This window comes from Rhamphochromis longiceps, linkage group LG17 (genome assembly GCF_057381845.1).
Source record: "Rhamphochromis longiceps isolate RC_006_pf linkage group LG17, R_longiceps_female_GT1.1, whole genome shotgun sequence".
NCBI lineage: Eukaryota > Metazoa > Chordata > Actinopteri > Cichliformes > Cichlidae > Rhamphochromis > Rhamphochromis longiceps.
The window spans coordinates 7,994,526-8,016,822 of record NC_140573.1 but is presented as its reverse complement, the minus strand read 5'-3'; the positions used below and the strand labels follow the sequence as shown (position 1 = coordinate 8,016,822).

The 22,297-nt window shown below is 40.6% G+C and overlaps 1 protein-coding gene and 1 long non-coding RNA gene across 7 annotated transcripts in view; both read right to left on the bottom strand.

The window, feature by feature from the left end:
• Positions 1 to 529: 529 nt before the first annotated feature.
• On the bottom strand, positions 530 to 9,453 carry LOC146649248 (uncharacterized). Of its 4 annotated transcripts, XR_014908116.1 has the most exons (7): positions 8,736 to 9,453; positions 8,214 to 8,374; positions 7,933 to 8,148; positions 5,250 to 5,390; positions 2,031 to 2,225; positions 1,543 to 1,587; positions 530 to 1,360 (listed from the first exon to the last, which is right to left on the bottom strand). It is a non-coding gene; the product is annotated as an uncharacterized LOC146649248 (long non-coding RNA). The 4 variants fall into 4 exon arrangements; XR_014908114.1 differs by having other exon boundaries at positions 531 to 1,360; positions 8,214 to 9,453; XR_014908117.1 differs by having other exon boundaries at positions 531 to 1,360; positions 8,281 to 9,453.
• A 9,038-nt stretch (positions 9,454 to 18,491) lies between these two features.
• The window catches only part of LOC146649245 (inactive tyrosine-protein kinase transmembrane receptor ROR1-like), a 146,001-nt gene continuing 142,195 nt past the window's right edge, over positions 18,492 to 22,297 (bottom strand). For all 3 annotated transcript variants that reach the window (XM_085385728.1, XM_085385729.1, XM_085385730.1), the window contains 2 exons: positions 21,767 to 22,131; positions 18,492 to 21,568 (listed from right to left, as the gene is read on the bottom strand). In XM_085385728.1, coding sequence (XP_085241854.1) covers positions 20,866 to 21,568; positions 21,767 to 22,131 — 1,068 coding nt within the window. In that variant the 3' untranslated portion in view covers positions 18,492 to 20,865. The remainder of the gene's footprint in view (positions 21,569 to 21,766; positions 22,132 to 22,297) is intronic.

Here is a 22,297-nt window from a genome sequence, read left to right as displayed (position 1 = left end):
GGAGGGGGGAACAACTAAGCTGTAGTGCCTCTTCACCTCACTGTACAATACCTTGTGCAATACTTTTTGTAAATAGTCAACAGTGCAATAGACTCAATACTTGAAATGTGCAATTCACTTGTATTTTTATTTTTTATTCCTATTTATTCTATTTATCCCCTTTGTATATTTTATTTATATTTGTCTCTGTATTTATATGTGTGTGTGTGTGTGTGTGTGTGTGTGTGTGTGTGTGTGTATATATATATATATATATATATATATAACAATTCTGTAACTGTAACTTCGGTCGTTGCTGTGCTTTTTGGAAGTCGAATTTCCCAGAGGAACCCACCCGAGGGATTAATAAAGTTCTATCTTATCTTATCTTATCTTATCTCTTATGCACACACAAAAAACAAATATGGCTCCTTCGTGCAGGGTTTTCTGGTATGTTCATTTATGCTTCCCAATTTAAAAAGAAAAAGAAAAAAAAGAAAAAGCAAACTTCTTGCTTCTCAGCCACTGCGGCCACATCCTCACTGTTTTTTAGACAGTTATATAAACATACTGTGAGTGAGTCATAAGCTTAAATACAATAGTTGAAGGAACAAAAACTTAATGTTTAAAAATACCAGTCAAATCTGATTAAAGTAAATAAATAATAAGTATACAATGTAGTTTTAAGACTTATCTCAATGTTTCGTAACATTAATGTTCTATGAACTCGTGAGTCCAGAAATCTGAATGTCATGAAAAGTATTTATTATTCGTGTATTATTATTTTACAATACAAGGTTGTTTTTCTCCTGATACTTCATGCAAACCACATTTCTCCAGGCCGGTCCTAATCAGCTTACTCAGTATCACTAGATCCAATGCTGCTCCTCCAGCACAGCACACAAAAGTAGGAGAGACCGGAGATGCCATGGCTTAGTTAGGAGACTGTTTGCTTCAAGGCCACTAGAAGGTGCTGCCATAAAACTACAATAAATGAATTGACCTTTTGACCTGCTCACACTCTTTTATGCAAAACCCTGCTGATGTTACACACACACACACATAAAGAGATTCTAGGTCTGACCAACCGTCTCCGCCGTGGGCAAAAAGATGACAGTCAATAAAATTCTAAAATTTTATTTATAAACACAATGAATAATAGTTAAAAGTCCAGTGTCCCATTTAGGTACAAAGTAAAAACACACAGTCCAAGGCCAGAGCCAGCTATGCCACAAAGCCAGTTGCACTCCACACGTTGTTCACTTCAACAGGGGTAGCAATTGTCCTCTGAGACCCACCACCCTGTAAGTAGAAAGCCAGTGATCACTCCATCCTCTGCAACTCAGCTGCCTTCAGGCTACAGCATATAATAGGCCCTAGCCTGCACAGAGCGACAAAATAAGACAATTCACTATATAATTCACAGCCCATCCATCCCAAACATATCAGATCATTAGAGGTTTTGTCACATTACATACCTGCACTGAGAGACAAAATAAGACTAATGACGCTAAATTTAATTACGGGTCATGGACAGCCTTCATAAATGCTCATATTACTCACCCACACTGAATTCCAGCACAGGTTCATCTGGGTCCTGACTATTTCCTGCAAAATAACACAAACGTCATCAGAACATTAAGTCAGAGAAACAACATTTGGAGCTTTTGTACATGATAAATTATACTGCAGTAGTAAAACAAAGTCAAGCAGCAGTACATTTATTAAAATCACCTTCAGCTGTAATATTTAAACTGATTTAGTGTCAATTTAGATTATGTTTAGATTAAAATGAAACTAGTACCCTTGTAATGTCTTTTTAAATTAGAGGTAAATATTTGTATATTTTTTTACATAATATAATTATATTTACTGGATTTTCTCTCTATTGTAGTTTAATATTATAGTTATTACTTGTTTTTTATTGACTTGTCTTGGCACAGCGATAGAAGGTCCTGAGGATGCGGGGGCTCATGCCGAATCTTTTCAGTCTCCTGAGAAAGAAGAGGCGCTGCTGCGCCTTCTTCACTGTTTTGTTTGTGTGTACTGACCACGTAAGATCCTCAGCCAGGTGTACGCCAAGGAACCGGAAGCTGCTCACTCTCTCCACAGCAGCGCCGTTGATGGTGATGGGGGTGTGTACTTCTCTGCACCTCCGGAAGTCCACTATCAACTCCTTTGTCTTTGCGACGTTGAGGGTGAGATGGTTGTCTTGACACCAGTGGGTCAGGGCGCTGACCTCCTCCCTGTAAGCGCGAACATCTCCGTTAATCCAGGGTTTTTCCACGTTGGCCTTAGGTGTTGGCGCGGATACGCTGCAGCCCCTGAGCCATTAATGGCCCAGCACACTACAGTAAAAACAAAACAACAGCCATCTCTCCAACTAGGAAAGGAAAATAATAAACTGCCTCCTTGGAGGCAACCTGACTCAAAACAGTTGCAGTCCAACTCAGACCGACTGCAATCACTCTCAGGCAGATTGATGAAGATCTGCAAATAACTGTTGTCTAATTTATAAACGCAGACAGATTGCCAACACGTCTGTTTACAATAGAGGACTGTACTTACATGGTTGCAAACTGGTTGTTGTCTTGCTTATATGAAAACATTGCTTTGGAGCAATGAAACTCAAACACATTCATTTTTAAAATGCCTCAAAATGAAATTTTGAAATATTTGGCTTTATGCTTTGAAAGTGCCGTTGTGAGTGGGAGTGTGAAATCCTTACTTGATGTGTTCCCTTTGCCTTTACTGTTTTCAGTTTTATTTGTCATATGCAAGTTAGCACAGGGTCAACATTGCAATGAAATGTGTTTGACGAGCAGCAGTCACTCAGCAGCATGGTACAGTAGAAATATAATAAAATATAATAAAATAAAAAATAGAAAAATAGTAAAGAGCAAAATATTAGAGAGACGTGGTAAAAGAGAAAAGATGACTAAATATATATGTATCTATAAATATAAATATATGTACACTAGTGATTAAATAAGAAAATCTTGAAAAGAAATATGACGGGAGGCCAAATGGGATGTTGCACAGGAATGAGCAGCAGAAAATTACAGTATTACTCAGACTTTTAATAGTCATATTGTCAGTTTTGGCCGACGGTCATGGGTCACTTCCACTAAAATAGCACGAGACTGGAGTAAAATGTACTTTATTAATGAGAACACATGGTGATACAGCAAAGAATCCAACCCTTCTGAAAAGCAAATGGCTTCCTGTTATACTCTACCTGATTCAGGTGAGCATCTGGAATAGACCAAGTCTGGGGGTCAGCAAACCAAAGGAAAACAAAACCCTCCCCATAAGAAAACCACTACAATATAACCAACACGTTCTCACTCCCAAAGCGTAACATTTTACGCTAGGTGACAAATCGTCACCATATTACGTTTTCGGCTACCCACCACGTTCCTAAATGACGACCTCAGAAAAAAGAGGAAATATGAGAACCGTCTGGACTGAATCTACACATGTTTGCTCTTTTTCTTCAAATTGCTTAGAAACACGCTATTTAACATCATTAAAGGCCTGGATAAGGTCAGGAATAAGGTTATGGTCAGGGCTAGGGATAAGGTTAGGTTTAGGGCTGGAATACAGGGCTGGAACGTCTATTACCGCGGGAGTGTCATTGCACTGGATTCCAGCCATAGCCCGCCGCGTACCATAAGAAGGTCTCCTTTCGCGTTCCTCAGGAACGCTGCGGGACGTGACAAAACGTCGACATGTTACGCCTCGGGAGTGAGAATGGGCTGATATAGCACATCATAGACATATGAAGATTTGGAACAAGTCCTATAAATAATTCCATAACATATAAACTTCAGTCTCTTCTATATACATTAAAACAGCGGTCCCCAACCTTTTTTGCGCCACGGACCGGTTTATGCCCGACAATATTTTCATGGACCGGCCTTTAAGGTGTCACAGATAAATACAACAAAATAAAACTAGTACCGGTACCGGAAAAAAAGAAGATTTATTCATAACACACGTGAAAGACCCAGGAAAACAGAGTTAACGATAAAAACGATAACAAAATAACGATAAAAACTCTGAAAACCATACATTTCACACCCGAGCCTCATCTCTCGACCAAACGACGGTCCGTGGCCCGGCGGTTGGGGACCGCTGCATTAAAACACCTTAACCACACAGTTAGGTTTCAGCCCTCGCCGACTCAGAACAAAGTAAGACAATCAGAGTTCGATTGGTTTTTACTTGTGCAGGGGAAGCCTGGTCAGATTCTCAGAGTTGCAAGCTCTACACCCAAACTCAGACAACTCCAACTCCAGCCTTTTATTGAATGAAAACAGTTACACAACCGCCCATTGTAAACCCCATATGTTGTGTGGTAAAAGCTAAGGCACTGTGTGTGTGTGTGTGTGTGTGTGTGTGTGTGTGTGTGTGTGTGTGTGTATACGTGACTTCCTGGTTACAAACGTTTTAACCACATCTCTAGTCATAAAAGGGTATCTCCCCTCAACCTCGTATATGGCTTAACCTCTTTAACAGTCCACCATTTACATGGTGAGCCCATACTGTAAAGGGCAGGAAGTGAACATTCCTTACCAAATAAGGAAACCAGAATCTTACATAGATCGTGCCTGCAGTTGAAAACTATAGCTAGTAACATCCCCAACATCCTACATGTGGGGGAGGAACAGAAAAATATCTGAACATACAGTTCAAGACAAGGTCCAAGCACAATAATGACAACTTTTAACAAAATCACTCCAACACACACTCCCCTAGCCTGGCACATTGGTTTGCTCCAGGAGCTCATAAGCAGGTGATTGAGCTGCTTTTACTCTTTACAAAGTGAGTACTGTTAACACTTCTCTTTTTACATATACAACTAATTTAGGTTACAGACAAATGATTAAATGTGAACAGCTCTAACACGGGTTCTTTTCCTGACACAGGTAGGATGGCCAGTCCCCCTGTCTCTTCACCTTTCACGAGTCACTTAAATAACAACCCAAAAAACCTAATAAAGATCACAATCAACCAGTGTGTGTTTTTCTTCATTATGGTTTTTAAATACAAATCAGTCAGTCAATTAATAAAAATACAAGTAAGGGTAATGGAACCCCTGGTTTCCATTACACACATAAATACCATAAAGACACTAAGTCGTAGAGCTCTGAACTCCTTGCTTTTATGATATTTACACTTCTTCTTGGCCTTCTCCTTCACTCTGAGTCACTGCAGGATAAACGCATCAGCTCAGACATTCAATAATTAAAATATGTGTAGGTGACCGTTTGGCAGAAGACGATGTCGAGGCGGTACTGCAGTGACACGTCCGTGGCTATCGTCGGGGCGGTGTCCTGCATCAGCAGGAAGTCCATAGACTTCTTGGCTTTGTTGCTCATCGTGGCTCTGTAGTCCGTGGGCGTGGCCTGCAAAAAGTGTAAATAAACCATCAGAGACCAAACACAAATATGCCTTCTAACCACTAGTTTAGACAACATCTTGCAAAGAGTGTGTATTTCAGAGTGCAGTTGTTTTTAAATTTGACAGAAACAGAAAAAAAGACGGAACAGAAGGACAACAGGGAAAGCAGAAGCACCGACACACTGAAATCTTTTAGGGTCAAGCTCCAGAACTAGCCACAAATCCTGCTGGAAAGAACCTAAAAATACTTAAAAATACTTGCAGAGATCTAATGGAGCCGTTAACTCAAAAGCCTGGTGTCAGGCATGTTCTTTAATAAATAAGAAACGAGCTGATATGTTACAGACCCCAGTCTTTACGTAAAGAAAAAGCTGACATTTAGAGCGGTCTCGCAGCAGATTTTAAAACAGTGACACTGATTTGTGGGGTTTTTGTGCACAAATTTGAACCTTTTTGTTTTATCCATGTCCTTGAACACAGCTTGTGACTTGGGCGCTTTCATATGTACCGATTCATTTAGGTTTGTGCACTGAGGCCAGATTTAGGTATTAAAAACGAGTCAGTCATAACTAGGGTTGCCAACCGTCCCTTAAAATACGGAATCGTCCCGTATTTCGAAACAAAAGTACACGTCCCGTATTGAGCTAATAAGGGACGCACTTTGTCCCGTAATACAGTGAGAATCAAAAGTAGTCTATAAATGTTTATGGAATTAACACTTTGTTTGAAAACATAATTCCCAGCCCCTCTCCTGCTTTGTGACCAATGAGCTGACAGCACACTTATGACAATTCGAGTATGACAATTCAGATTACCGCTCATCTCATTGGTCGAGGAAAGGTCGCTTGCGGAGAAAATACCGGAAGACAACAGATGACCACAACAAGAAGCATGGCCAACAGGGAAACAAACGCCGACTCTGCGGTGCAAGTCTCGGATGACAGTACACCTAATGCTGGGCAGACACTGTGCGATTTTTTTCAGTCACGTTATTCAGCTCCTGCTCAAACTGCACGATTGACTCGCAGGGGTTAGAAGTTGGTAGGTCACGATGCAGGTCTCACACTATACCGCCCGATGCTCTGATGCGACCTGAGTGCTCACACTGTGCCTCCATAACATGAAGGTTATAACAGAAAATCTGTCGCTCGCTCTCTCTGTCTTTCACTCACACAGACACACCACTACCATCAACTTTGCTAAATTGCTAATGAAAAACATTGATCAGGCAGCTGTGATTGAGCAGCGACGCACGATGAAGGCCAAAATCGGTCCGATCACTCAAAAATCGGCTCAAAATGGGCCAAAAATCGCACAGTGTGAGCCCAGCATTAGAGCAGCAATGTTTGTTCCCCTCAGAGAAAGGGAAGAATGGGAAAAGGAAAACACCTGGCTGGAAAAAGTTAATATGGGCATGTGCAGTGAATATTAGCGCTATGTGGCCAGAAGTGTGATAATATAATTTATTTTGTGTAATAAACAACTGCAAGGATAGATGATTACAACAAATTGATGACTAATACATAAAAGTAATACATAGATGAATAATGATGATGAGTTATGATGCGTAATCATGGGAACAAGCGGGTTTACAAACAGGAGCAGCTGATTAGCATTAGAAAAGCTGAAATAATACCTCAACTGAAGCCAATTGTACTAAATGCACTAAATGTGCACTGTTACAAGAATATTTTTCTTTCTATTGTTTTCTATTATTTTAAGTTAAGCAGGACAGAGTTCTTTTAAAGAAAGATTTACTTATATTCTCAAAAGTTAAGCATGACAGGCTTCTGTTTAAGAAAGAGACCTGTTTTACTGTGTTAATGTTGTCATTTTGAGCTAAAAATAAATGGCTAAATGATCATTTGTTTCACATGTGTTCATATCACAAAGAATAGAATATGCATCTACTTAAATCAACTTCAAGTCAAATGGTTAAAAAAATAATTTCACACACAAAAAAAGAGCTAGAAAATTCACCACACTGGGAAGGGTGAAGACAACTGGGTCGCCCGGCCCTGGCCACGAGGTGTCCCTTATTTATTTTTCAGGGAGTTGGCAACCCTAGTCATAACACTTCTTACATTAGTTAAAAAGCTGAGCTTACACTAAACCAACATTTAAATTTCCCCTTGTGGGACTAATAAAGGTATATCATATCATATCATTACTACAGTATTGCTGCAACATTGTAAAGACAAAGATGACACACGGACCAGACATAAAACACTGAACACTTTTTAAAGAAGAGTCATTTAAGAGTATTTTCTCATAGAATAAAGTCGGCTGATATAGTGAAGGAAAAATCTGCTCACGAATCCTCCAACTTCTTAAAAGTAAGGAGTGACCTGAGCTGGAAATCAACATGAGAGGGATGACTCAAGAAGAAGAAGAAGCAACAAGAAAAGAAAAACAGAGTTCAGAGTCTAGTTAAGATATTAAGCTGTATCCACAATGTGTGCCAAGAAACTAAGCTTGTCTGTTCTCATGCTAAAGAAATAAAAAATCTGGAATCAGAAAACAGCCAATAACTGCTGATCAACTCACCCACTCCTCTTCGTGCCAGTCCACGTGCAGTGACGACTGGCTGTTGTGACTGCTGTACTTTGCTCTCAGCGTATCCTGGTCATTGCGGAGCACTACTTGTTCAGACTCAGCGGAAGGAGAAGCTTTGGTTGCGATGTACTCGCCCCGTACTGCGTTCAGGGCCTAAATAGCTGAAGCTAGCAGCTTGCAGCCGCACACTGTCACCAGCTGACGGGTCTGAAAGGAAGAGGGTATGAATGAAATATGAAGCGTCCCCACGTAACGTCAAACACTTTTAGTACCTTGTCAGCCAGACTGGCGAGCGATTGGTCTTTGGCAGCTTGAGATAGCCTCTGCATAATAGCTGACCTGAGTCTTCTGCGTGTTGACGTGGGCGATGATCTCTTTGGCTCGGACAGTGTCCTGGGGTATGTGGATGATGACTGAGCTGGAGAGGGCACTACTGCAGGGAACAAAGACACACAGACACGTCTTTATCCAAGCTGGGACTGAGGATACTCTTACACTCACCAGCCACTTTATTAGGTACATGTGTTCAAAAGCTTGTGGCAGCAATTTAGTGCATTTAGTCAAATAAAGACAATAGAGTGGCCTGCAGGTGTATATTTTTGTAATGTTTCTGTCTTATGCCTGAAATATGCTTCAGCAGGAAATATACGCTGTAACTGGAAACAACAGTGTGGAATGGACCGGTTTAGTGTTAAGAGGTGTTACATCTGAAGTTAGAACGTAAATTTCCTGCAGAAATCTAAATCAAGCTTCAGAGGTACTGTTCCAAAAATATAGGGAGGGACGTTACCCACCAGATGTAAAAACAAACACTGTCTGCATGCACATGCCTGCTCTCAACGAGCCTAATCGTGGCTTAGAAAAAACAAGGAGGAGCCGACTGCCGGGGACGGAGAGCGATACCACTCGCTTCACAAATTCAGACCATCTGTGTAGAAGAATTTTAGAAACGTCTCATTAATATTGTCAGGATTTGACTTGTTTTTGATAGACTTTAAAATGACTGAATTTATACAATGAGCAGTATTCATATACAACTTTGTGACAAAGGATTTGCTCATTTTAAGGTAACACACATTTTAGTTCTATATTAGTGAACACATCACCGATGCGCTACGTGCCCTTTTTTCCTTGCATTAACATGATAAGCTGTGCAAAACCCCATTCTTCCAGCTTAAAACTGAAAATACTTTGTTGTACAAATCTTAAGGATAAGATAAGAAGAACTTTATTTATCCCGAGGGAAATTCTTTAGTCATACACATACTCAATGCAGCAAGAGAGACAGAGGAACAGAGGAATAAGATATACCATATATACAATAAGAATACTACTATTACAGTAATATACAGTAGGATAGTGCAAAATACAATATCAAATAACTCTAATGAAGTTAGTTCAGTCAAATGAAAACAAGCAAAGCAGTGCAAGGACTCACCATTCCTCCTCATTTACGCTGATTGGAAAAGTAACAAAAGCCAAATTAAGAGGAAGCCATAAAATGGGAACTGAAGTATTAAGGTCCCTTTCAAGTCCATGTACCCAAAACGCACTCGTTGCTTTTAATCCAAACCAAGGCTTTTCCACAAAAGCGGTTTTGTTGGGACTGCAGTAATGCGTTTGTCACTGATGCAAGAACAGATAAAAAAAGGAGTGTTTTCCAGAACACTGAGCTGTACAGTTGTATCACACCCAGACATGCTAACCATACAAACATGCATATTTTTTGTTGCCACACATTTTCACCTGACATAAAAACACCTGCTGCCCACTGTTTGTCTTTTGAAATGAAGGCTAATGTTGCAGCCCAGACAATGGTGTTGCAAATAACACATTTACAGTCTCTGACTGAAGTTTTGCTACACAGCTAGAAATCTGAGGAACAGCTAAAACTGCTTTGAGTATTATGGTGAGTGTTCCCTTTTATGGCACTTGCATTGCTCCACCATGATTACATGCTGCTGAAGCATTAACTATCCCCACAGAGAGTGGGTTGATTTCTGTGCAATCAGACTTTAAGAAAAATACTGGGTGGTCTATCCCATGGTCAAATGATTCATTGCACATGTCAGGGGTATCACACATAAGAATCGGAATCAGCCTGGCAAAGACTCTAATCCGGCTCACTGGTTGGCTTTGGAAAATAGGAAGGAAGACATGAATTTTGGACATTTAACTGTATCTTCAAAACAGGTTTTACAGTTTTTCTTACTGATAAAGACCTCCTCTATAGCCATCTTTACTACACCAAAGTAATTAAAGTAATAGATACACAATTAACGACAGAACTGTTCATGGCTATTAATTGTATACTATAGAAATTTCTGTTTTGTTTAGTTTTTTTACAAAGTAGTATATTTTCTGTGAATATAATCAAAACTTTGTGTTGTGTAGGATTTCCTTATCATGTTGACAAACTGAAATGTACTGCAGAAATTGTGCTCCTTTATCGCCGAGATAACATGCGTAGTTAAACTTCTTTGTGCCGACAAAAATTGGAAATTTCACTGGTCCAGCCCACTAGAGATCAAAGTGCGCGGTGTCTGGACCTACGATGTCAAACGGGTTTTACATCCCTGGTATGTGTCAATTTAGTCCAGATATAAATGAACATTAAAAAGTGGTTTTCAGATGGTCCCTGTGATAGATGGCTCACCCATGCAGGGCTTAACCTGCTTTTTTTCTTTGAATGACAGCGGGATGAGTCGATGAGGAAACAATGGTGGAATGGGTTTTCAGATGCTGTTCATTGTATTATAAATCATTCATTTTTTTATTCTAACATTATGGCTAACTGAGGGACTATTTAATCAGTAAAACGTCATATAATAGAAGAAAGAAATCTCATCACATCTCTCAAAGTCTATGCTGACATCTTCAAATTGTCTAACCAAAATGTCAGAGGTCCTATAGTGAAAACTCATGACTATGATACAAAATGGCAGCAGATCAGTACCTTTTGAAGTGCTGGAAATAGAGTTTGTTTAAAATTTGTACTTTTTACAGTAAACCCTTTCATGCATGAATTATGACAACCTCAATCAAGATTTTCTCGTACTCATACTCAAGTATTCGTACTCATCTTTAGGCATGAAAAAAAGATTTCTGAACTTCATTTTTTTAAACATGTGCTTTTCAAAGAGTTTGTTACAACAGACATTTTAACTTATGAATTTGACACACAAATAAATAATATACGCAGTGTAAAAACTATAAAATAACAAAAATATATATATATTTAAATATGACAATATAATAGTCTCTGACTATATAAACTATCACACACTGATGTTATAGTTTAACATCAGTCACTGCCACCCACTGGCTGTCCAGTGGGTGGCAGTACAACAACTGATTAATTATTTTGTTCATGCACATTTGTAAAAATATTCTGAGAACACAACATTCTGTTCCCTCAATAAGAGCACAGTCAAAATAACATCTGACACATTCACAATCACAGAGACACGAAGCCCCAGAAGAAGACAGAAAAAGTGTGATTTAGACAAAAAACGCTGTCATTTCTTCCTGTAGACATACAGCACCTGTGGACAGTATTGTTTTTGGATCATCTGTTTTACACATTTTACATATATGTATAAAATCCGTTTTACATATAGAATTTTATGCCCAACAAAATGCATTTTTTCATTTCCTATTAGGGTGATTTAAAACAAGTTGGAAAATCTCTTTACCAAATTAACCTCTATGCCTTTGCCTTATGTAAATATGTAAATATGTAAATATTTAAATGTTATTTTGTTTTTTTTTCCAGTCTGCAAAAGCAGAAAAGGTGCAGCATTAAGTTGAATATGTAGCTTGTGCTCTACAGATAGTTTTTTTTTTTTTAAAAAGCTCTTATTTTGCTTCTCATCAGCATATTAATAGTCGTGTATGTTTATGCATGTTTGGAAAGAAATGAATCGTTTCACAATGACTCAGAATCTGCAGGATCCAGGGGCCCGACCAGCCTCCCCCTGCTGCCTCAGGCCAGGAGGGGCCCCAGCGTGGAGTGGGATCTTAGACTTCAGGGCTGAGTGGAACCAGACAGGGTTTTGTCAGAAAGGAGTTGAAGTGGAGATGGGAGGGGTGGGCGGGGTGAATAGGCAAAGAGTGGCAGGCCTTGCCCTTGGAGCCCCACAACTGATACACACAGATGGAAAGCATTAGCCCTCCATTCGAGCACAAAGATGGATGGATTATTAGATAGAAAGTCTGAGTGGAGTTGGAGAGGAGAGAAGGAGAAGAAGGAGGAAAAGGGGTGTGAGTGTAGGCCAAGAGACTGAGAGGAGATGAGACGTGCATTCACATGTAAAAATGTCGAAGAACTTTGACATGTAAACAGTACATGATAATTAAAAAAAACCCAACACATATGAGGAGGAAGGAGGAAGACCATATAGAGACCGGATCTTAGTAGAAACGGTTTGTGCTGATTCAGTTTAGACATGCTTTGATCAAGTCAACATATACATATACATATACATATACATTTGTCCAGGATATTTATTCAGTAATCAAAGTCCACATATGTAACACAGGTGATGGAGTGCTTTTCCACTGATACTGAATTTTTATAGGTGAGGCGTCTTTCCCCACCAAAGTGGATCAGTTTTATTCCAGCCTTTCTTGCAGTGTCACCTACAATCTGGAATCTGTATCACCGTTTTCCAACTTTTTATTAAAGCTACGGCCAGCTACGAGATATTCAAGACTGATGATTTTTTTATATGAACGTAACTTTCTAAAATATCTCTTAGTTATAAATGCTTTGTTGATTGAAGTCTTTACCATTACTTTCATCACTGAAGGCTTACAGCCAGATCTTCTAAGCAGGTACAGTATGTGGCTTAAAAAAGATCTTTCACAGAAACATGCATGCATGAATCTGTCTTTGTGTGCATTTGTATACATTATAAGTGAGTCACTCGCTAAAGGCTGTGGCCTTAATCCCAGAGCTATTTATGCACGCTGTCTCTGCACATAAACATAAGCGTTCTCTTTACTTTTACATGCTGTGTGTGTGAAGATACCTATCTCTTAACCTCTAACAGATGTTTCTTCACTAAATCTAAGCGTAGCATTTAATACACACCTAGTTTAATTATCCACTTGGTCTACCTTAGTCATTTAAATCTCATTATTTATTTATTTTTATTTTTTATTTTTGATTTGACCAAACAATCATACTTACTCAAAACATTTTAAGTGTAAACTAAAGGTGTAGAGATGATTATCATGTCATTACTAGAACAAATAAGTGGAAAAACAGCATGAATTTTTTTTTGCTACAATAAATAAATAAATAACCTGGGAAAGGTAATTGCATGCTCTCAAAGTCCTGTGCCGTAAGTCCTGCCTCAATCATTGTCTTGATTACCAAGGAGGGACATAGCAAGATTGTGTGATTAAAACTAAATAACATTACATTTTAAGGGGCAGCACGGTGGCACGGTGGTTAGCACTGTTGCCGCACAGCAAGAAGGTCCTGAGTTCTGTGTGGAGTTTGCATGTTCTCCCCGTGTTTGCGTGGGTTCACTCCGGCTTCCTCCCACCGTCCAAAGACATGCAACTTGTGGGGATAGGTTAATTGGATAATCCAAATTGCCACTAGGTTTGAATGTGCGAGTGAATGTGTGCGCGAATGGTTGTCTGTCCCTGTGTGTTGGCCCTGCGACAGACTGGTGACCTGTCCAGGGTGTACCCCGCCCCTCGCCCTATGACAGCTGGGATAGGCTCCAGCGCCCCCCGCGACCCTGAAAAGGATAAGCGGAAGCGAATGAATGGATGGAACATTACATTTGGACTGTGAACAATCAATGATATAAGTACACACGATGGGGAGGACCCAAGCCCTAAAATGCTAAGGCAGGCGAGGTAATAAACTTTAAACAGGAATCCAGAAACCAAGCATGAGGAACAACACACAGGGAGAACAAACAAAAAAACAGCTTGGAGCAGGGCAAAGGTGACGAGACAACAAAGATTGAATAAAAAGGAGGGGTAAAAACCAGAAGTGAAACTAAAACAAGGCACAGGAGGAAAAAGTAAAGCGGGACTAGTACGCCAAGACTAGTACTAAACCGGACAGGGGAACATGGATTGACAAATCTACTTATGCACAGAGGAACTCAAGACAGGGAATAACGAGGAGAGCAGAAACACCAGAAGCATCATCAGAAGAGGAACCAACATTTAAAAAAGGAAAACACACTTTAAAGCAGAAAACAGTATCTGGAGACTGGCTGATTCATTTAAGTGCCCAGTCACCCAGACTGCATCAATGACCAGACTATTATGTTTATAACTCAAGATACAGTTAGTTGTTTCTTGAGATTATATGATAGATGAAAGGGTGTTGTACCTACAGATATACTTCATCCTACAGATTGATTAGTGTGTAATTATATTACATAACAAATTATTAATTATATATTCTCATAAACTTAGAGTTAAACCAATAAAAATACATAGCGGGAGGTTTCTGTAAGCTCCCACATTGCTCCCATCTTTGTCCCAACTGACAAAGATGGACTTCTCCATTCTGCCTAATCACACTTTATGTATGTGGCTAAAGATCAAACACAGACATAGCACGCCAAAGGCGGAGGATATAAAAAGTCTTTGGCATTCATGTGCAGCAGAGGCAAATTTTAATTAATGCCTGCACCTTCAATCTCAAGATACAGTCCTGATCAAAATGTTTTGTCTCACTCCCATTTCTTCTTGTGGCATGTTGAAGCTCTACTTGGAACCTTGTTAAGATCCAACAATGCAAAATATGATTTTTTTTTTTTTTTTACCATTTTTCAAGTGGTCTTAAACTTTTGATCGGGACTGTATATGAGTATCTGTATCACAATAAGGACTGTTTATTTTTAAAATGACTGAATCATTTTAACCTGAACAGTGAGTGCTTCAGATGATGTTACTAACAGCAAGGTAGATAGCTTCATGGACATACAATTGCAGTGGTGGTTAAATGAGTAGTTTGAACACACCTATCCCTTTACTCTCTCATCTTGACCCTCCCAGTGCGATGAGATGATGCTAGATTCCATCCTGGAAAACCAAAAGAAAAATAAAAGGCCCTCTTGACTCACTGTTTACATGCTGTCTCCATAGGAATCTTATGGTAAAGCAGATACACCTTGATCTCTCTGCTGCAATGCTGTTAAGCCAGACATTACCTCAAGAGCCATTCACTGCACTTTGCCTGTATCCCTTGCTTCCCTACCCCTTCTATTCATCTTGCTTTTCTTATACACACCTCTGCTCTTCTTTATCTTCAAAGCCCATTGCAGCCCATTTCATTCTGAAATAAAGGGGCTAAATGAGGCTTCTTTAGCAGAAAACACCCTCAGGGCTCACCTTTCTTTGGTAACGAAGGGAGTGGTCATCCTTAGTTATGCAGGAAGCTGCTTCTCTGGCTTTGAACCAAAGAGATTTAAGCATCAGGGCGAGTCGCACGCATCAGCTAGACTTGTTTGTGTTTATTTAGACATGTTCTTGTCTGCATAGCTGTGGCAGATAATAGCTATAAGTACTGTTTTTTTTAACTGAATTATTTCGGTTGCACTTCTACTCTGCTACATGTCAGATAAAAATATTATACTCTTTATATTGTCTTTTAGATCTATCGCCATACTGGATTTACTTGTCGCTTTTAAGATTCTGATTACATTAAACTATGGGAAAAAAAGATGTTGAAATAAAATAAAATAAAAGTTTAAAACTATTTCCCTAAACCATTCAAAATATTTTCCATCCATCGTCTTCACTTCAACAGAAACCATAGTTCCTAGAAAAGCCACTTGAGGCTGGCTCCAATCTCACTTCCCAGAGATTCCAAAGGAACCTCCAGAGCTGAAAACTTAAGCCAGTACAGAAGGGCCAAAAATGGCAGTTTCCCTACAGTCGGTGCCATTACAGCAGTTTTGCACCAAATAGGTGTCAGTCCCAGTTCATACAATAGATTAGAGCCCTGCACTGGGACCAGACGGTTAAAATAAGACAGCATGTCCCGAGATTGTCAGCTGGGTGGAGAGTATAACTGATCTTACTAATTATGTGATATTACTATGTGTTAATATGCAAGAGGTCCGCCCCCTAGTGTCAGATCTCTCATATGACTCTGTGGCTCAGTTCATCTTATAGCAGTGTTTTTGCCAAAGCACGCTGCTGTTTGCAATTAAAATGCTTCTTACGTTCACCAAACAGCAGCTTCTTTCTAGAAAAGCTAATGAAGATGTGGAATATTTAGCACCTAAATATCCAGATGTTTTCCTCAAGAATCACAAAGAAGCTTAAAAAATAGTGAATAATAGACTGAATTCAACAGATGGCCAGAAATCTGGCTGCAGATTTCTCATATTTTGATATTGTTTTGCCTTCCCACAAATGGCCAAAATAAAGTTCATTCAGACACAATATTAAACAGCTTTTTAGAATTTAAGGAAAGAAAAGACGGTGAAAAGATTCAAATTGAAGGTTGACTGATTAGGGTTTTTTTTTCCTAATCAGCTTGTGAGGTAAAATTCAACACTCCATAAGAAGATTACATTTGAGTATTAGGTAGGAAAAGTCTGCCCAATAGAACATTATTTTCATTTTGATATTTTATGTTTCTGAACCATGATTCTAAATCACCCATGAATGTTAGCAAGAACGGTCACATGTCCACATGGTACTCTGCCCTACGGCAAATGTTGATTGAACTTCCTGACAATTAGCTGCAAACTTCCCCAAAAAACTAATGGATGGAAAATAACCATTGCTCGCACCTATAATATAGTCACCCAGAAGCTAGTAAACAGGATTTTATTAAAGGACTAGGAATTAAAAAGGGTGCATTTGATAGCAACATCAGTTGCTCAGTCAGCAAGCACATGGTGTACCAGTACTGGATGTACAAATTGGTTTTCTGGATGACACGATGCTGGCATCTCCCATCAGCGCAGATGTTGGTTTCTATCAAATACAGATGCCTCCTTTCTTCTCTTCTGTTTCCTGTGCACTCCTCTCTTTGGTTGCACTTGCATGCGTAGCAAATGGTTTTGGTTGATGCCTTGGGAGAAATTACATTAAATGGTGTCAGAGCGCGGAGTGTCTGATGTAGGAGTCGTGAGGGTTTACTGCTGTGCTACCGCTGCTCACAGAACACAATCACAAAACAAACTGTTCCAGACCGGCAGCAGAAAATGTTTTGAGCAGTCTGAAAGTCTGCATTGCTGCTAATGACCGACTGTCTTCTCTTTTCCTGCGAACACTCGCAGGCTCATGCTTGACAGGGGGAAGAAAGGACACCTGCACTGCAAAATGGAGCTTCAGTTTTGTTTGTTTTTTTGCATGACTAGTTCATTCAAATGACAGAATACTTATTTAGTTTGTTGGTAATTATATTTTATCTCTGCAAAAGGGAAGAACATTACTAAATATTCTGATAGCATTTTCTGGTCCATGAGTTCATTAACCCTTTCAGGCCTTTAAAGGCAATGAAGCAAAACACCTAGATCAGAGCTGAGCTCTGAGGTTGAACCTGGCAGCGTTGAATGGACAGAAACATAACGTCCTAGAGGTGTTCTAGAACATTTAGGTTAGGTAAGTGTGAAGTGTCAATGATATCAATTGATCCTGGTACCTAATGGCATTCAGAGTCCTGTTGTCTAGGTTGAGCCTGTTGAGGTCATGAATATGCCTCCACAGACCATCACTGACCCACCAGCAAACCGGTTATGCTGAACAATGTTACAGGCAGCATAACATCCTCCACAACTTCTCCAAGCTCTTTCATGTATGTCACATGTGCTCAGGGTGAACCTGCTCTCATCTGTAAAAAGCAATAGATGTGGACCTGCTAATTCAGGTATTCTGAGGCAAATGCTAATCAGACTCCTCTGTGCCAGCAGTGAGCAAAGGGCCCACTAGATGATGTCTGGCCTTCATAAGTCTGTTTCTGATTATCTGGTCAGAGACATCAACACCAGCGGCCTGCTGGAGGTCAGTTTGTAGCTCTGGCAGATACTGCTCCTGCTGATGGAATAACGATCTTGTGCTGTTCTCATAGAGTAGACTCCTTTCTCCTGGAATGTCCTCCATGCTTGTATGACTTTACTGGCAGACACAGTCTGTATGTCTGTAAATGTAGAACATTACATCTGTTATGACATTCATATGCTGGATGACAGTCACTCTGGTTCACTTTTTTTTTTTTTTTCCCAATTCAAGGTGAAAGATCTGAATTTGAGCCTGAAAGAAATGAAGTGAAGCAGACAAACACACACCCGGAAAGGCTACACAGGAGCCATTTTTTCATCTTTGACTATTATTTCCAACTGTTTCCAGTTGTGACTACAGTAATCAAACAGCTAAAGGGCCCCACCACTTGGCCAACAGTGGTCACTGCAATTACAAGGCAAAGACATTCAAAACTGTTCTCAGAAATGGTGATTTGGTGGCCCCCAGTGGATTCACATTGCTATTACAAGTCTGTATTCTTAAAACGGATCGATCATACAACAGAAGCAGCGGGATTTACCAAACATTATTTAATAAATGATTTTGCAATACAAAACATCTGTGCAAAAATATTCAGACAAAATACAAAGCCAAGGCCTCTCTTGATCAATATGCATGTAAACCTGTTATGGGTACACTGGCATTGAAATATACATATACTTTTGTTTCTTCTTACCAATAAAAGACAAAAAAAAGGCACTATAATGAATTTTTGCCAAATACAAAAATACCTAAACTTGATTAAGATTCACAGTCTTGTGTACAAGTGGTTTGTGCACTGCTATATTAGTACATAGACTACATAAAAAAAGATGACTGTAGCCACAATGACGGCACCCAATGGTTGAAACCTTCACTTGAGCATTTTCACTTTTATTATTTTATTCTATTAGACTCTGTACACTCATACGGTAGCCATGCCTTATACTATTCTCTGCCTTATTAGCAATTGTCAGTGACAGCATCCTTAACAAAATGAGAAACGTCCTGTATTAAATAAGGCTTCACTGATGTCAAAAATCAAGTGAGAAGTGGACTGGACTGGGGGAGTCGCCCCCTGTTGGCCATCAGTGCAGACTGCGTTGGCCTTGCTTTTTTAAATCTGGAAGCAAAGTCCAGCTTATATATACAGTCTATGTTAGTATTCGTACATCATTTACATTGCTGGGGCTCATGGGTAAAGATGCTTAGGTAGCTCACTCTGCTTTAGATAAATAGAATCACAAAAACACACAGAGAGGAAAGGCATTTGAAAAATACACTCTCAAATGATTTCAAATAGCATGGACACAAGAGCACACCCTTCATGCTGCTAATAACAGCCAACCAGCTTCACTACTGACCTCTACTCACTTGAATGCTGAGGAAAACTAAAGAGCAGTAGGATTTATAAAGACAACTGAATTTGATTTTGATGCCATTTTTGCAGCTACTTTTTTCTTGTTGCTACATTTCACGTGTCCACTTACTTTACAACTCAGAAATGCACTTTATTCTCTGCATGTCCTCAGTAAAAACAACCCGGATGTGTTATTGCTGTAGTTAAAACATGCACTCAGGAACATTCGCACCCATTGATTGTTGACTTGACACATTACTGCTGGTTTTCTGACTTTTGTTTTGAGGGAATGAAAGAAGCTTCATATTTGGCCTCTCATAAACCATCGTGGATGGCTGAGGCATAGTTTGTGCGGCTACGAAACTGAGACTCACCAAACACACACTTCGTCATCCTTCACTGGGAAACAGACAAAACGGTCAGACTTTTTTTTCAGGTTGTACTTTTTCTGTTAAAAGCTGCACGTGCTGAGCTTTTTTTTCCCCATCTCCAAAATGAAATCCGTAAAAACTTTCGGAAAAAACATAAAAGACTGTATCCAATCAATTATGCGGCGAATGAAGTGTTTGCCCTGAGAACGGTGTGGGTTAGCTGTGGAAGGAAGCGAGTGCTTTGTGATGTCTTTTGTTCATCTGCAGGGGGCCCTCTTGCCAGCTCTGAAGTTAGATGCGATGTCTCCCAGAGAAACAAAACTGGGGGGGGCGATGATGAAAAGAAATGATACTTAAAGGGAGGCCGATCAGATAAACTTCCATCTTCACTGTGTCCGGTCTTCTTGTTGCAGACGTCTCAGATAGCGTGATGAAGTTGGAAAATAAAAAAACAAAAAAAAACAAAACACACATTCAGCTGTCATTCTCAAAGGGACTTCTTAGCACCTGCATTAGTGCTTTCATAGCTGTTGGCAGCATGGGAATTATGCATGCTAACATAAATGTTACTGATTGGTTTATGAGGGCCAAGGAGGCATCATTTATTGGAGCAGGCCACTGTTGATCGTTTTTATAAAGTTACTCGCCGTTTCAATTCGCGCTCCCTTGGATATTTGATTTTTTTGTGTTGACAAGCAAGCCAATGAACTAGTTTAGAAAAAAAGGCACCTGAAAGTCATCACATGAATATCCATGTCTGCCTGACATCCTGTAGGAAAAAGTCCATCGAGTGGGAATTGTTTAGTTTTTTTTTGTCTGATTGGAACACAAACTGTTGAATAAGGCCACGGGAAGAATGTTTTCACCTTTAAAGTGTTTTACTTAATAAAAAGTTCATTTGAATATATATCTTTGTATTTCATTCATTCATTCAGGACCTATGTACTGTATTTACACAGAGGTTAAAATAACATTTTCAAACCATGATAGTAAGTACGCCTCCTGTAAACAGTAAGGCATGACAGAGTCAGACAGCTGCTTATATAGCCTGCTTAGTGTTTCTTGGATACCCAGATGTGTGGCACGCTCCATCTCTGTTGGGTCTCGGTAAGACCAGAGAAGAACTGTGACGCTGCGCCACTGGCTGAAGCGCTAAACGTCTCATATCTGGGATCTAAGCTCAAAGAGGTTGAATATTTACAGGTCTGCAGTGATGACTGAGTCGTTGTACATCAGCACATCAGAGTCAGGGGTAAGCAGTGCTGACGTCTGAGACACGTGGTCCACCATCCCCTTCTGGGAGATTTGTCCGTACACCTGAGCCGACCCTCCGCCGCTCCCCGGCATGATGCAGTGGGACAGCAGCGGCGTGTTGGCGTCATGGTTGGAGCCCGTAGTGGAGGGCACGCCGCTGACGTGACCCGTGCTGGTGGAGCCGCTAGCGCTGCTGGGGGAGCGGCTTTTTGGAGGGGGCAGGTGGTGCTGGATTACCCTAGTAGGCGGAGCTGGGGGTGCAAAGTGAGCTGGGAATGCTGCGTATCCTGGCGGGATTGGGTATCCGTTGACTGGGATAAAGCGCTGGTGGGTTTGGGTCACGGCCATGGGCGTCCATGCTGGAACTGCACCCATCTGTCCCGGCGCGGGAATAGCCTGGGCTGGGTAGAGGTACCCCGCGGCGGCGGCAGCAGCGGCAGCATAGCGTGGGTTGCTAAGGTTGCTGACGGGGCTGGCGCTGAGCGAGGTGGTCTGAGTGGTGGCGTTGCCTCCTCCTCCAGAGGGCGTGCTGGAGCTGGCGTGGGACGACAACCCCTCCCAAGCTCGCAGGCGGGCGTGAATATCCTTGAAGCGCGGCCGACGTGCTGGTCCTTCCTGCCAGCACTCTGTCATCAGACCATAAAACCTAAAAGCCAACAGAGTTATTTCATTACCACAAACAGCAACAATCAGACTGCTTCTAAAACTCTATTTGAATTGAATACACTAAACTAACCCTAATACCAGAGTCCAATAAAGACACTTGCACACTTGAGTTTCACCATTAGCTGGATGCACTATCTTCTTGTATACTTCTCATATTGCACCGGTAATTGCAACATACCTTGGTGGGCAGTCTTCGGGGCAGGGCAGCAGCTGCCTCTTTCTCACCATCTCCATCACTTCCTGGTTCGAGAAACCATAGTAGGGCTGTAGCCCGTAGCTGAAGACCTCCCACAGCACAACTCCAAACGACCAGATGTCCGAGTCTGTGGTGAACTTTCCCGAAGCGACGGCCTCAGGGGGCATCCAGCGGATGGGCAGCACAATTTTAGGCTGGAGGCAGTAGTAGTCTGAGGAGTAGATCTCTCTGGAGAGACCCAGGTCAGAAATCTTGACGTGGAGCTGCTCGCCTACCAAAATGTTCCGAGCTGCGAGGTCCTTGTGAACGCAGAAGTGGCTGGCCAAGTACTCCATCCCAGCAGCCACCTGGTTCACAATATTTAGAAGACGTTTCAAGGAGCAGTGAAAGGTAGACATTAAAACACTGATTTTAATTCAAAGTTTCTACATGAGCGATTAAGATCATCATCAACATTTCATGTAAATGGTTCATGTTTAAATGGAAGGCACAACAGTACTTCTTCCACTACGC